The following is a 15,690-nucleotide window of genomic DNA, read 5'->3' as shown; positions in this document are numbered from 1 at the left end:
TCACTGAATAAAGACAAATTTGCATCATAGAGCACAAAATTATTTTATTCCACCAGCTTTGTGAAGCTGCAGACATTATCAATGCATTGTCATGAGAGGGAGGAAGATGTTGATAAAACCTTATTTTTGTTATGATTGGTGAGAGACAGACCACATTTTGTACATTAGACTACATAACTTCTCTTATTGTGGCTACTGCTACATGTCAGTATTGGATAGCTGCTCTTGTCTTTTGAAACTTTGGGTCCATTCTAGTGGTGGTGTAGTGGTGCAGGAATGAGTCCTAAAACCCGGAAACGAGTCAACATTTTAGCACTGCCCGTTCCCTTGTTTTGAAGTCAATTGATTGTTTTAATGGGTTTTTGGTTAGATGTCTGACATGAGGTCTGTGGTTAATGCAAGCTTAAAATGCTTGAAGCCCTTACTACTTAGCTGTTTCCAGGACTGTACTCTTCTGGTCAGATGTTGCACCTGGAATCTGCTGGAGCCACTCTCCTAGTTTGTGGGTCACAGCCCCGAGTGCTCCGATTACCACTGGCACCACTCTTGTCTTTGCTCCCCACATCTTTTCTAGCTCCTCTTCCAGTCCTTGGTATTTTCAAGCTTCTCATGTTCCTTCTTCCCGATGTTAGTGTCGCTCGGGATTGCTACATCTATCACCACTGCCTTCTTCTGTTGATTGTCAATCAACACGATGTGCGGTTGGTTAGCCATCACCAGTTTGTCAGTCTGGATCTGGAAGTCCCACAGGATCTTAGCTCGGCCATTCTCAACCACCTTAGAAGGTGTCATTCGTTCTGACCTTGGGACTTCTAGCCCAAACTCTGTGCAGATGTTCCTGTACACTATGCCAGGCACTTGGCTTAAGGCGTTCCATGTACGCTGGTCCTGCCTGCATCTTACACCCTGCTACTATGTGCTGAACTGTCTCAGGAGCATCTTTGCACAGCCTGCACTTGGGGTCCTGTCCGCTGTGGTAGACCCCTGCTTCTGTTGATCTTGTAAGTGCCTGTTTTTGTGCTGCCAATATTAGTGCTTCTGTGCTGTGTTACAGTTCAGCCTTTTCCATATATTGAGCCTTATGTGTGTAGGTATTTGTTGTTGTTATTTACTGGAAAGCAGCAAGCTGCTCAGAAAAAGCTGATTAAAGCTATTTCAAGAGAGATCTAAAGTCAGGTATGATAGGCTACGCAGTCATTATTTTGTGCTTTAAAGTATTACCCCACAAAACAAATAAATGCACAATATATGGCTCCTTACAGTGGCACAGCTATTTGGCTTTTTAGTGTAATAGTGGCAGAAACCGGCTTCCATACTTTCTTGCAATTGTGCACACTAAAGTCTTTTTGCACCCCCAATAATCCTTTATTGAGCTTAGCAAATACAAACAAACTTCAAGTCCGATAGCTCAGGTAACATCTGTCTGAGGTTAAGCCAGGAAGTTAATTACATATGAAATGAAGTAAATCTGACAAAAATACTACTACTATTACCACCACTAATAATAATAATAATAATAAAAATAATGATAAATAATTAAATAAAATGAAAAAATAAAACTATATATAAATAACAAAAGAAAAAAAACAGGGCTATCTCAAATTAATTTGAAAAAATATATAAATGAAAACAGTTTAAGAGCTTTCTTTTTCCTTCATTTCATAATGAAGGAAAAAAAAAGCTCAAACCAAACAAACTAATAATAATAATAATAATAATAATCAATACAATTAAAAAATAATATGTATATATATAAATAACCTAAAAGAAAAAAACGGAGATATCTCAAATTAATTTTAAAAAGCAAAACAGTTTAAGAGCTGTCTTGTATTTTACGTCATTATGAAATCAAAGAAATCCAACAAAATAATAATAATGATAATAAATAAATACAATTAAAAAATAAAAATCTATATAAATAACAAAAAGAAACAGGGCTATCTCAAGTTAATTAAAAAAACTATTAATGAAAATAATTTCAGAGCTTTCTTGTATTTTCCCTCATTATGAAATGCAGGAAATCTAACAAAATAATAATAGTAATAATAATAATAATAATAATGAATACGTTAATAAATAAATAAAATTAAAAAATAAAAATCTATATAAATAACACAAAAGAAAAAAACAGGGATATCTCAAATTAATTCTAAAAAATCTATTAATGAAAACAGTTTAAGAGCTTTTTTGTATTTTCCTTCATTATGAAATGAAGGAAATAGGGAAAAAAATAATAAAGATGTATAATAATAATAATAATAATAATAATAATAATGAATAATTAAATAAAATTGAAAAAATAAAAGATATATAAATGACACAAAAGAAAAAAAACAGGGCTATCTCAAATTAATTTGAAAAAAGTCTATTAATGAAAACAGTTTAAGAGCTTTCTTGTATTTATCAAGTTTCAGTAACCTACTACAGAGTTTGAACTCATTCTTCCAGTGGTTCAGACAGGGTTTAGTCTTAAAGTATTTTCATTCAATAATGAAAAACTTCCCCAGTAATAAAACAATATTAAGAACAAAGTCCACATCCTTGTTTTTAATGCCAACACTCCGCAGTCTAGGGTGACATATCAATTTTTTATTTTTTATTTTTTTAGAAACTTTATTTGCAAAAGTCAACATATAAATAACATTTAGAGCCAGGAGTAAATAACAAAAAAACAAGGCATACATATGAAACAATAATTAAAAAACAAAAATCATCCTAACCTGTGACGCAACACGCCTTGACGGGGCGCCATTTTTACTCAGGCACGTACGCGGCCGCCTGGGGTCCTGAGCCGGGATGTGATAGCCCTAAATTTCCTTGCAGTGCAGTCTCCTTCAGCTCGCCCTTCTACCGGTGACGCCAGCTCGGGCCGTACGGTGTGAGGAACATCTCTGATAAAGTCACTTTAGTTTACCGCTAACCCCATCTTCTACTGGTAAGGCAGCCATTTAATACGCCAGACACTGTTATACAGCTCCGTAACCAAGGAAAAGTTGTGTTAAAGCTTGCTATACGCACACCGGTACTCTGCATGCTAGCAAAGTTAGCTTAGCTAGCTGCACTCGGCATGCTGCGTCTGACACATGTCAGGTTAAAGCGGGGGAGTTTGGCTTTGTATCACACGTCTCATGCTGCTGAGAAAGCGGCGGCAGGTCTGCAAAGCTACTCTAAGAAAACACTCACAGCCTGCTACTTTGAAGCTAGAGATAATTTTGTTAGCGTCCACACGGCCTAGTTAGTTGGCAGCAGTGAGGTAGCTGGCTGACAATGCGAGTGAACTGGTTAATTAACCCATCCCCGGTAATTGGCCCGGGCATGTGCCTTGCCACGCCTAGCCGTGCTTGCCAATTCACGTGAAGGAGTCGTTTAATGAGAGCCAGGCCTGAACCAGGCACACTAGTGCGGCAAAATGGCTCCTCTCTGAGTCAGTAACCTTGCCTGTCGGCTGTCACACACTTGTAACGTTATGGCTGTGACTACCTGCAACCCAGGAATGTTGTCGCTGTGCCAGGCACGTTGAATTAAAAGTGAAACCAACTATGTGAAAGTGTACATATCAGCACGTACGCCCTCAACTTGGTAACATAAAACTCATCCCATGTTAGTGTTGCACAATGTGTTATATAGACTGAGCTGATGCATACAGTGAATACAGGTCAGTCTGTACAGCAAGGAAGACCCATGTATCTGATCATCAACAGGATAGTTGTGAGACATTGGTTAAATGCACACTATGCAAAGCATGACAGAAAGAACAGATAGTGTAGCATAGCACAGCTTGTCTACTTGTGCTTTAAGATGTGCCTGAAAACATGCTCAAATTGTTTGCGCTCAAATAATTCTGACAATGTGGCAATTGGCATTTGTATACTGACCTTACAATCCAATACTAGGATATGGACATGCACACTACCTTTATTATGAGACAGCAATTCCTACTCTTAAGTCCAAAATTGTTTTCCCTACCCATTTACCTGATAACTCACCACTAACAATTTCACACACAGACCTTGAATTTGCAGCTATGAAATCAGCGTGTGTAACGCTCCTTGTTGCAAAGTGGAGATGAGTTGCTAATGATGATCATGGAATTCTGGAGACGTTATGATTTCAAATCAAGTTTATTTACTGTAGCACATCTAAAACACATAGCTGACCAAAGTGCTGTACAAATTAAAATGACACACAAATATATAGCAGTATAAAATGTACACAAATATTAAACAGAATAAAACCAGTACAGTTAAAAAACATTGTTCGGACGATCTAAGAGGTCGGGAGGTGAAGTAGGAGCAGAGAAGTTCAGCAATATACTATACAGTTTAGTCTACATAACTACATTTAAGCTGGTGGGAATATATTTCAAGTCAAAAGAATAATTTAAAGATTTTGTTTTGCTTTGTTCCACAGATACAATGGCCGTGCCTCCCTGCTACGCTGACCTGGGCAAGTCTGCCAAGGACATCTTCAACAAAGGCTATGGTACGGTTTCTTACACTTTGACTAAGTGTTGAGATGTTTAAATGTATGTACTGTCAAGTGTAGTTGATATCGTAGACAAGCTTTGAAATCATTTGAATGCATTGTTTTCCTCAGGATTTGGCTTGGTGAAGCTCGATGTCAAGACGAAGTCAGCCAGTGGAGTGGTAAGGTCATTTCTATATGGATTAAGAGTGTAATAACTGTATAGTAACTAAAATGATGAAACAGCATATTAAAGTCACATAGGATAATGTAGATTTTCCATATGAAAGTTAAGTCACAGCAATTTATGTCTGTGGCACTTCCTGGCTCTGCTTTAAAAATACTTTTTCAGCATTTCCAAAGCGGTGTAAAAACGCAACTTTTCCAGGCAGGAAGGACAGAACTCGCATTTCGATTGTTATACTTTGAGTCTGAGTGTTTTGTCCTGTTTGACTTTGAAATTTGGGATGTGCTACCTTCTTACACTTTATTTTGAACTTGATCATTGGTTCTCACACCGCATTGAAAAAGAAGAATCCCATTGTTGAAGTGCAGCCTCCTTTTCGTCAGCCATAAAGGTAGCAAGCCACCAGAAAGAAGAAGTCCAGCCACAGTAAATGTGCCACTCTTCGTTTTTAACAATATCACATCTGTGTAAATTACAAGGTCTTCAAGTAATTTTTGAGAGATCACAGAGAGATCAAAGAATGACTGACTGCCAAATGTGATGAGAGCCCTGAATGAGTTTCTTTTCATTCATAGTTGTTTTTAACACTTGTAACTTGTCTTTAAACATTTCTCGTAATTGTCATTTCTCTAAAATTGTCCCTTGCAGGAATTCAAAACAGCTGGTTCCTCTAACACCGACACCAGCAAAGTTGCAGGCAGCCTGGAAACTAAATACAAGAGGGCAGAGTACGGCCTGACCTTCACTGAGAAGTGGAACACCGACAACACCTTGGGAACAGAAATCACTGTTGAAGATCAGGTGAGGAAAATATTCAAAGATTTTCTCCACTTGTTGCATATCAACAGGTGTCTAAAATAAATGCCAATCCAGTGGGCATTGCGGGGTATTCATTTCCTTTAATATCAAATGGTTTCTGTTATTGTTTGTCACAGATTGCCAAGGGACTGAAGCTGACTTTTGACACAACCTTCTCACCAAACACTGGGTAAGATACTGGTCATATAATCAATAATGAATTAAAGCTCAAGGTTGTTTCCTGTGAATTTTACTTTAAGTCACTGGTCAACAGACTTCTGCTCTGCCTGCTACTCCTCTGCATGAGTCACTTTTGCAACCTGATCTGTGCCGTACATGCTTCTGACAGTGTAGTTGCCTGCCATGTGACTCCAGTCCCAATATGGAACAAGTGTGTAGTAACACATCACAGCGGTTGGCTGTCGGGTTTTGCCCATTTGTGTGCTTCAATATGTTTTGCAGTTTGTTGTCCTCTGGAAGCAATGAACAAAAAACAAGTTATACTAGGGAGCCTAGCTGCTCTGGCGATCCCTGATGTGTTTACTTTCTATGAGGTGTAAATCACATGAGCGTGGCACACACCCAGAGGAAGCACGTCCTCTTGTGTTCAAGGCTACAGTGTCATGATCAGACTGGGAAGTAAACACCAGCACACTTTGGCAAACTGGACTTTTGTGTCAGCAGTGACTCAAGGCTTCTGATTCAGAGCTGTTGAAATGGTGACATGGCTTATTTCTTTGAGTGTTCCAGCAGTGTGGCCTTTGGAGAAAATCATTTTCATATCTCGTTTGCTACCTGAGCTGGCAGCTGGCAGAGGGTATACGTTTAGAAGTATCTCTGGGGGATCATAAATATATGACAGTGGTTCCCAGAGTAGGTTTTGCAACACCCTGAGGTGCCTTGAGGACAAGGCAAGGGTGCCATAAGACTTGTTTATTTCTATTTTAATGTGCTTTTTGAAAATTAGTTTTTCACCACAGTAAGAAAGAAGCAACATTTACATAAACTTATTATGTTGTGTCTCTAAACACATCAAAACAGACGACATAAGCAGTGAATATTAAAAATTAGCCTTGACAAACATTTCCTATAAAGTGTGCCGTGGTTTGAAATAAGTTTGGAAAGCTGGGCGGACACTGTACGAATTTTAGCCCCAACTGTTTAAGACCTGTCTAAACAATCAACCTGGCTCTGGAATGAACTGATGGATATCTGGCATGTCAGAAGTTTGAGAATTCCCACATGTGCTGTCAAAATATCTGTTACAAACTGTATTTGGCTTGTTTTAATTGTACAGTAATTTACATGCTGTGTTTGGAGACTGCTGTGCAAAACAGACAGACCATATTGCCTGCATCTTCTAGCGATCTGCGGCTCCATATTCTTTTTTTAGAATTGCACAAAATATTGCTGCCTTTTCTCTCGTTTTGTCAACATTGTTGAGAATGCACCCACCCGGTTTAAATACAATGTGTTGGCATCGTCACCGACCCACTGTGCTTCTCATCCACAGCAAGAAGAGCGGCAAAGTTAAGACCGCCTACAAGCGCGAGTACGTCAACCTGGGCTGCGATGTCGACTTCGACTTCGCCGGCCCCACCATCCACGGAGCTGCTGTTGTCGGCTACGAGGGGTGGCTCGCCGGTTACCAGATGAGCTTCGACACTGCCAAATCCAAGATGACCCAGAACAACTTCGCCATTGGCTACAAGACAGGAGACTTCCAGTTGCACACCAATGTGTAAGTAGAATATCTTTTACAGGAAGGCTGGATTATTATCATCTGTCAGCATGTACAGTTGCAATCAAATTTATTCAACCCCCATTGCATATTAGGCCTATTGACAAAATATACAATTTCTCAGCTGTTTGCAATAAACAAATTACACAAGAACTGTTTAAGTAGTTCAATGAAACTAATATTACAAGGGTTTTGATCCAAATTCAACACAAAATGCTACTTTTAATGACTACTGCAGTCTCAAAATTATTCAACCCCTTCATGACAAGCATCTTCAGTACTTAGTAGAGCACCCTTTTGCTGTTATGACCTGCTGCAAACGTGATGCATAGCCAGACACCAGCTTCAGACAGCGTTCCTGAGGAATCTTAGCCCATTCCTCATGGGCAATGGCCTCCAGTTCAGTAATGTTCTTGGGTGTGCATTTTGCAACCGCCTTCTTCAAATCCCACCAGAGATTTTCTATAGGGTTCAAGTCAGGCGACTGTGATGGCCACTCTAGAATCTTCCATTTCTTCTTCTGAAACCAAGCCAAGCCTTGGTGGACTTTGAGGTATGCTTGGGATCATTATCCTGTTGGAAGGTCCAATGACGCCCAATCTTCAGCTTCCTCACAGACGACATGACGTTTTTACCTAAGATTTCCTGATACTTGACCGAATCCATCGTGCCCTCCACACGCTGCAGGTTTCCAGTGCCAGAGGCAGCAAAGCAGCCCCAGAGCATCACTGAGCCACCGCCATGCTTCACTGTAGGCAGGGTGTTCTTTCCACATATGCTTCATTCTTCTTCCTCCAGACATGCAGCTGTTCCATAGGCCCGAAAAGTTCCAGTTTTGTTTCATCACTCCACAGAACAGAATTCCAAAACTTCTGTGGCTTATTTATATGGTTTTGAGCATATTGGAGCCGACTTTTCTTGTGCTTTTGGGTCAGTAGTGGTGTACGTCTTGGAGTCCCGGCGTGGAGCCCTTCGGTGTTTAGTATGCGCCTTATTGTACAAACTGAAACCTCAGTGCCTGCTGCCACCAAGTCTTGCTGCAGGTGTTTTGCAGTCGCTCAAGGGTTTTTGACCACTTGCCTCCTCAGGAATCTGCTGGCAGCCGCTGATAGTTTCCTCTTTCTGCCACGTCCAGGTAGTGTAGCCACTGTTCCTTTAACTTTGAACTTGCGAACTATGCTACAAACTGTATCTCTAGGAACATTCAGAGCTTTTGCTATTGTTTTGTATCCTTTTCCTTGTTTGTGCAAGGCAATGATTTCTTCTCTGAACTTTTTGGACAATTCTTTTGACTTAGCCATATTTCTAACATGCAATCAAACATCACTCTCAACAAAACCCTAGCCAGTCCAGGTATTTATGTGTTCTGTCTCAAGCACACCTGAACTAATGAAGCCCTTGATTAGTTGCACCAGGTGTGCTTGACAGGGGGTTGAATAATTTTGAGACTGCAGTAGTGATTAAAAGTAGCATTTTGTGTTGAATTTGGATAAAAACCATGGTAATATTAGTTTTATTAAACTATTTAAACTGTTCTTGTCTACTTTGTTTATTGCAAACAGCTGAAAAATTGTACATTTTGCCAATAAGCCTAATATGCAATGGGGGTTGAATGATTTTGATTGCAACTGTAGTACTCTGCAGTAGGATGAAACCTTCAGTTTATTTGATCTAGTGTCTGTTGTGTCAATATGATTATGGGCTCTTTTATTACTATACAAAATGCAGAGCTTTAACAACCTGAAGAGAGAAATAAAATGCAACAAAGCAGCTTCTTCCTGTCCAACATGAAGTTTGTTTACTTGTGCCAAACACCAGCAGAGTAATACAACTGAGAAAAGGCACACATTTAGTCTGTGTGCTCAGAGTGGCTTAAATTTGAATAATGACAGTCTGTCGTTCATTATGTGTAATTAAGCTGCATGGAAACATGGTCATATTAATTAAACTATGGCAACAAGATGTTTAACGTTCATTTCAAGCCAGAGCTGCAGCTCTAACAGTAAAATGTGCTGTGCTACAGAGAGTTGTGTAATTCATCCAGTACAGTCATCTTGTATCACTGCCAATTTACAACTGGGGTGGAAAAACTCATCTGTTGTTTCACTCCACAAAATGCCAACAATGGAAGCATTTTTTCCCACACTAAAGCTTGCTGATCAGTCCCAGTTGGTTTTGGAGCTGCTGATTCCTGGTTTAAAATGCAATACATCAAACCAACAACACTACAGAGGCCGTCGTTTCTCCTAGGTCTGCTTGGCTAATTTGTCTATCAATCAAATCTTTCCAAGGAAAGCAGTTTTTCCTATTGGGAGGTGTTCCCTCACAGAGTCATAACAACACACTACTAACCAGGGGTGGGTGATATGGCCTTTTAAATAATATCACGACATTTCAGAGATTTTTCCGATAACAATATTCTTGACAATATGACAAATTAGTTAATATAGATAAGTGATATAGTTTTACAGTTTGCCTTCAAATATTCAGTAAAAACTAAACAAAAATGATCTCATTTCTTTAGTATGTGAACAACAACAGTAACTCACTGAGATTCAGATTCTGTATACAATATTAATAGTTCAACAAAATAAAATCTGCCACAAATTACACTTTTAAACAGCTCCCAAATACAAAAAACGTATCCTGGGATCTATATATATGAATCAACAGGTGATTTCCTTCAGTTTTAGCAAAATCCCAAATGACTGAGTTGGATTTTTTCCCCCTACTTGATCCTTTTATGCTCTGCCATTTCTCATTAAATCATCACGCTGTAACCTGTGACAAGCTGTTATACCACAACTATCGCACATTCACGTATGTAGTTTTGTAGTTTTTTTTTTTTTGTAGAGCCACGAGCGTCACGTAGGTTTACATTACCAAAGGTTTATGACAAAATCACTTCACGACACTGACCCCCGTGTGCATAAGGTGAGAGAGGAGAAGGAGAGACACTGTGCTGCTGCCAGAGGAGCCACCGAATGAGTTCCCTCTGAGCGGTAACTCGCTAAAAGAGTCTGGGGGTGTTCATAAAACGTTCAGGATGACAGAGTTTACTCCACACTACTGAAGCTGCTCCTCTTTCTGGAATCACCACAGAGCCATGTTTACCGTTGCCATGGGTAACCGTATGATGTCAATATGTCAACAAGCCAAAATATCGCGATTATCACAATTTGAATTTTTCATGATATTAAAAATTATACTGGTATTATCATGGATGAGATGATATGACACACCCCTACTGCTAACAAAATACAGGAAAGTGAAAGTTGATGAGTTCCTACAAGCTCCAACACTTAAGTTAGAAATTCCAACTTTGTCTGCTGTAGCATGAAATCTGTTATGCTTATGCTCTTTAAAGCAATGATGGTGCTGAGTTCGGAGGCTCCATCTACCAGAAGGTGAGCGACAAGCTGGAGACGGCAGTCAACCTGGCCTGGACCGCCGGCAGCAACAGCACGCGCTTCGGTATTGCAGCCAAATACCAGCTGGACAAGGATGCCTCCGTCAGTGTAAGTAGAGCAGCAGAGGCTTTCAGAACGGGCGGATGATGCAAAAGAAAATGTGACAATTAAACTGTCACTAACTGACTTTTATGTTTGTTTTTCTCCGCAGGCTAAAGTGAACAACAATAGCCTTGTTGGTGTCGGGTACACCCAGACTCTTAGACCAGGTAAGGTGGTTTCCAACAGGTTCATGGACAGCTGAGGGATGTTTCCAAAGTGTTTTATTGATCGAGTTCCTTAAATAAACGCCTCTATTTTTAGTACGCTTAAGGCCACACTGGAGTCCTTGCACACTGCACTTCATTTTTGAGCAAATGCACTCTCAGTGACCTAGAATACATTCATTTATAGCAACACTTAACAGCCTGTGTTCTCCTTTCAAGCCTCATTCTCAGATGTTTCACAACTAGGGTTGTAATGGTACACAAAAATCTCAGTTCGGTACGTACCTCGGTACACAAGTCACGGTTCGTTTTTTTTTCAGTACAGTAATGAAAAAAATAGACAACTATTAAATATCTTTTACTTATTGGTAACCTTATTAAAACATACCACCACAGCAGTTAACTCTTTTTACACAATGTGTGAATGAAACAAATATATATAAAATCCTGCTTTTTCACATTGTTTGAACGAAAATAGAAATATAAAAGTGAAAAATAAAATCCTGCTGTTTTTTTAACACATTTTTTGAATGAAAAATATAAATATACATTTCTGCTTTAACAGTTTTACTCAATTAAAATAAAAAGTATAGTGCAGCTGGTCAGCTTTAAAGCCTGCTCAGATTCAGTTTTACTAGGAACTTACTTAGCTTTCCCACTTTGTTAAAGTGCAGTAAACAAAACATGCTTATATCTAAAGTGCAGCTTAAACAATTTTACTCAACTCCAATGGCGTTGGTTATTTCTTTAGCGCGATGGTCAGGGAAACGCTCTTTCTTTTTAAACGACGACGATATCGTAGTTTGCACCAGATTGCTTTTTCTAGTCGTGCCGGTTAACGTTCAAACTCGGGTGGTGTCGCTTTAGATGCGTTAGCATGTTAGACGTGTTTCCAAGTACATACCCGACCGCTGTTCTGCAGTGTCGGCACACTGCTTTTGTCTTGTCAACTTGTTTATTTCCATCTTCGTATTTTACCCTGAAACCAAAGTGTTCCCAAACGGAGGACTTAAGGTTTGCGGGTGGGTCTTCAGGTTCGTCAGGCTCACTTGCCATGTTGTCAAAATGCTAGAATGTGCTGCACAAAGTGAAGGCGGAGATTTACGGTCGGACTTGGTCCGTCACTCAATTATGTCCGTCGGGGAACTAGATATTTTAAATGGTTCGGCTTGCAAAAACGGAATTAAAATAAAACAAACAAAAATAAAATATCCTGCGCCAAATAATTTGGTACAGGGTCGTGCCGAACCGAAAGTCGCGTACCGAATGGTTCGACACAAATACATGTACCGTTACGGCCCTATTCACAACCCATGTTTTAGGAAAGTAATTTTGCGTTTGCACCTGTAATAGCTAACGTTGGTTCCTCTCGCCTATGCAGGTGTGAAACTCACCCTGTCTGGCCTTGTCGATGGCAAGAACATCAACGCAGGAGGCCACAAGCTGGGTCTGGGCTTGGAACTGGAAGCCTAAGCTCTCAACATACTGCAAGGGACTCGGGAATATCAGAAGAATCTGGCCTTAAGTGTATGTCCAACTCAAACCAGCAAGGGGATATCTTTGGAGAGATCGGTTCAAAGGCTACGACAACAAACTCTAACTTGTTGAGTACCACTTCAAGTTGGTGCTTCTGTCATTGGTATACTTTACCTTTTGTCGCTTTATACTTTGTAGTCGCATCTATTCAAGAGACAGTTGGTGGCATTTTATTTATAAATCATGTCATTGTTTCTGTCCAGCACTGCCATAATAATGAAATCCAATACAATCCCTTTGCCTGTCATCAAGTCTGTGGCTTTATTGTGGTAATCCCCAAACGGTCAACATCAGTTGACGACTTTGTGTGGTGAGCGCCGTCATACCTTCTCTCTGATTTTACAATCACGACTATCTGATATTCCTTTGTCATCTACACAGTTTTAATTTCCAAACCTTGTTAAGTACACTAGTCTTCTTCTGCTATTATTTAAATACTGCTGCACCCTTCCTGTTTATGCACTTGAGGACAAACTGAAGCTCTGATGTTTTGTTTCGCGTCGGCCATCTGGGTTTGTGATGTTCTGTTGAAGCTGCACGTGTGACCTTCCCTTAAACTGGGCAGTTTTTGGGTTGCTTTAAGTCCGGTCTGTAAGTTTGAAAGAAACCCGTACACATGGCCGACCAAGCAGAATTAGTTTTTGTTCATCCTGTACTAACAGACAACTTTGGGGGCACGTTATTAATGTTCACAGTAATGCCAAACTATCATCGTCTGGAAGAGGTGTAACTCAAAGTTGCACTTGTGCTTCCCTGTGCTGGGCACTGACAAAGCCCACAGGAAGTCTTGGAGGTCCTTGTGTGTGTGTGTGTATACATTTTCAATAAAGTCTCTGAACTCCACAAATGCATTTTTTCTATGTTATATAAGAATGCCACTAACAGCAACTCATTAACAAGCTTATTTAGGTAATTTTAACCCTTTAGAGACCTGTGTCAGAGTGAGATGTGATGGGTCATAGTTAATGTGAATTTATGAATTATGCTGCTTTTATATGCAATCAGGCAGATGGAAAACTGTGGGCGGCACAAATGACAAAATGGTAGAAAGGTGAAATGAAACCTGCATGACGGTATGTTTTGATGGTGATGCTAAATTTGTTTAAAAGTGCAAAAAAAATTAAGGGAACATTTAATCGTCAGTCTAACACCAAGTTAGTTAAACTTCAGGGATATCTATGTGTCCATTTAGGAAGCACAAGTGATTGTGAATCAGTTTCATCTGCTTTGGTGCAAATGAAAGTGACAACAGGTGCAATGGAGAGGTAAAAGCAAGACAACCCCTAAAAAGGGAATGGTTTTACATGTGGTGGCCACAGACAGTTGCTCTCTCCTTATCCTTCCTGACTGATTCTTCTCTAGTTTTGTGTTCTGCTAGTGTCACTACTGGTAGCATGAGGCGGTACCTGCAGTCCACTCAGGTTGCACAGGTAGTCCAGCTCCTCCAGGATGGCACATCCATATGTGTGCTTGCAAGAAGGTTTGCTGTGTCTCCCAGCACAGTCTCAAGAGCATAGAGGAGATACCAGGAGAGCTGGGCAGGGCCGTAGAAGGGCATCAACCTGGCAGCAGGACAAGTATCTGCTCCTTGTGTGAGGAGGAACAAGAGGAGCACTGCCAGAGCCCCACAAAATGACCTCCAGCAGGCTACTGGCGTGCATGTTTCTGACAGTCTGGTCAGAAACATGCACGCCAGTAGCCTGCTGGAAGTCTCCATGAGGGTGGCATGAGGGCCTGATGTCCTCTAGTGGGACCTGTGCTCACAGCCCAGCATTGTGCAGCTCCACTGGCATTCGCAAGAGAACACCAGAATTGGCAGTTCTGCAATTGGCACCCCGTTCTCTTCACAAATGAGAGCAGGTTCAGGCTATGCACATGTGACAGGTGTGAAAGAGACTGGAGACAGTGTGGTGAACGTTATGCTGCCTGTAACATCACCCAGCATGACCGGTTTGGTGGTGGGTCAGTGATGGTCTGGAGAGGCATATCCTTGGAGGGTAGCACAGACCTCCATGTCATAGCCAACGGTACCCTGACTGCTGTTAGGTACTGTGATGAAATCCTCAGAGCGACTGTTAGACGTTATGCTGGTGCAGTGGGCCCTGGGTTCCTCCTGGTGCAGGACAATGTCTGGCCTCATGTGGCCAGAGAGTGTAGTGCAGTTCCTGGATGATGCAGGCGTTGATACCATGGACTGGCCCTCTTGTTCCCCTGACCTAAATCCAGTTGAGCACCTATGGGATGTAATGTATCAGTGCATCTGACGCCACCAAGTACCACCACAGACTGATCCAGGTCTGGAAGGAGATTCCCCAGGACAACATCCGCTAACTCATCAGGAGCATGCCCAGATGTTGACAGGAGTGCATACAGGCAGGCAGGGGCCATACACACTACTCATTATGAGTTGTCATGATGTCAAGTTGGATCAGCCTGTGATTTCAATTTTTCGCTTTGTTGGTGTGATTTTGAATCTACACTCAGTGGGTTGATGATTTTGGTTTCCACTGACTGTCAATTTTTCAAGTAATATCTGGTAGTTGTCGAGATCGCCCATGTTTTCTCGTCGTGTGAGGGAGCTACGTAACATCCAGTTGTAAATTCCATTGCGGAGCATGGCAAAAATTTAAGATATCTCAACTTTGTCAGCAGTTTTGTCTACCGTTACCTGTCGGCCTTTCCCAATTTTACCATCCTGCTCTTGTCCATTAAAGTTATATCCAGTTTACCATTTACCACATCCCTAATTCAATTTGAATGCAGCTTTACATTTATCAGCTTATCTGACATGTTTACAGTAACTAGCTTGCAGCCTCATAAAATGTGTCTGCAATTTTAACATTTTGTGTTGTACAGTTGATTTCAAAGTTATTTGACATTTATGCACGCCAAAAGAAAATCTTGCAAGCTTTTTAAACACGCTAGTGATACTGTATGTTCAGACTATCCAGTTTGTCTAAATAATAGAAGCACACGACAGCCAGTTTTTGAGTCCATGCCTGAATTTAAGCAGTCGTCTGCCATTCCTCCTCACAGATCAGCTCAAGCTCTGTCAAATTTAATGGGGAGCGTCAAAACTGCCATTTTCAAGTCTTTCAAATGTGTTTGAGGTCCGGGCCATTCGAGTATTTTCAGGAACGTGCCTTGAAGCCGAGGTCCTGCCTGTGTGTTGTGAGTGATGGGAGTGTTTGAAGTGATATTTTGGATGCATAATTTCACTGCAAACTCCCCTTTGTTTTTAGTTTTTTATATATATGTATATGTGGGTAGGCAGGTGTGTCTCGGGTA

General features: G+C 40.7%; 1 protein-coding gene across 1 annotated transcript; it reads left to right on the top strand.

Annotated features, from left to right (window-relative positions):
- The first annotated feature begins 2,776 nt into the window (after window positions 1-2,776).
- On the top strand, window positions 2,777-13,249 carry vdac2 (voltage-dependent anion channel 2). The gene is made up of 9 exons (XM_050071103.1): window positions 2,777-2,935; window positions 4,411-4,482; window positions 4,597-4,646; window positions 5,300-5,452; window positions 5,587-5,639; window positions 6,963-7,190; window positions 10,558-10,708; window positions 10,812-10,869; window positions 12,248-13,249. The coding sequence occupies exons 2-9, from the start codon at window positions 4,416-4,418 to the stop codon at window positions 12,337-12,339; spliced, it is 852 nt and encodes a 283-aa protein (XP_049927060.1). The 5' UTR covers window positions 2,777-2,935; window positions 4,411-4,415; the 3' UTR covers window positions 12,340-13,249.
- Window positions 13,250-15,690: the final 2,441 nt, after the last annotated feature.

The sequence above is a fragment of the Epinephelus moara genome, chromosome 19 (assembly GCF_006386435.1).
Source record: "Epinephelus moara isolate mb chromosome 19, YSFRI_EMoa_1.0, whole genome shotgun sequence".
NCBI classification, from domain to species: Eukaryota; Metazoa; Chordata; class Actinopteri; order Perciformes; family Serranidae; genus Epinephelus; species Epinephelus moara.
This window is presented reverse-complemented; position numbering and strand designations above follow the sequence as displayed.

Excerpts from the sequence above, each read along its gene's own strand:
- vdac2 (XM_050071103.1), top strand. The coding sequence starts at position 4,416 with ATGGCCGTGCCTCCCTGCTACGCTGACCTGGGCAAGTCTGCCAAGGAC. Across the intron at positions 4,483-4,596 it reads CATCTTCAACAAAGGCTATG|GATTTGGCTTGGTGAAGCTC; the intron begins GTACGGTTTCTT and ends TGTTTTCCTCAG. Across the intron at positions 10,870-12,247 it reads CACCCAGACTCTTAGACCAG|GTGTGAAACTCACCCTGTCT; the intron begins GTAAGGTGGTTT and ends TCGCCTATGCAG.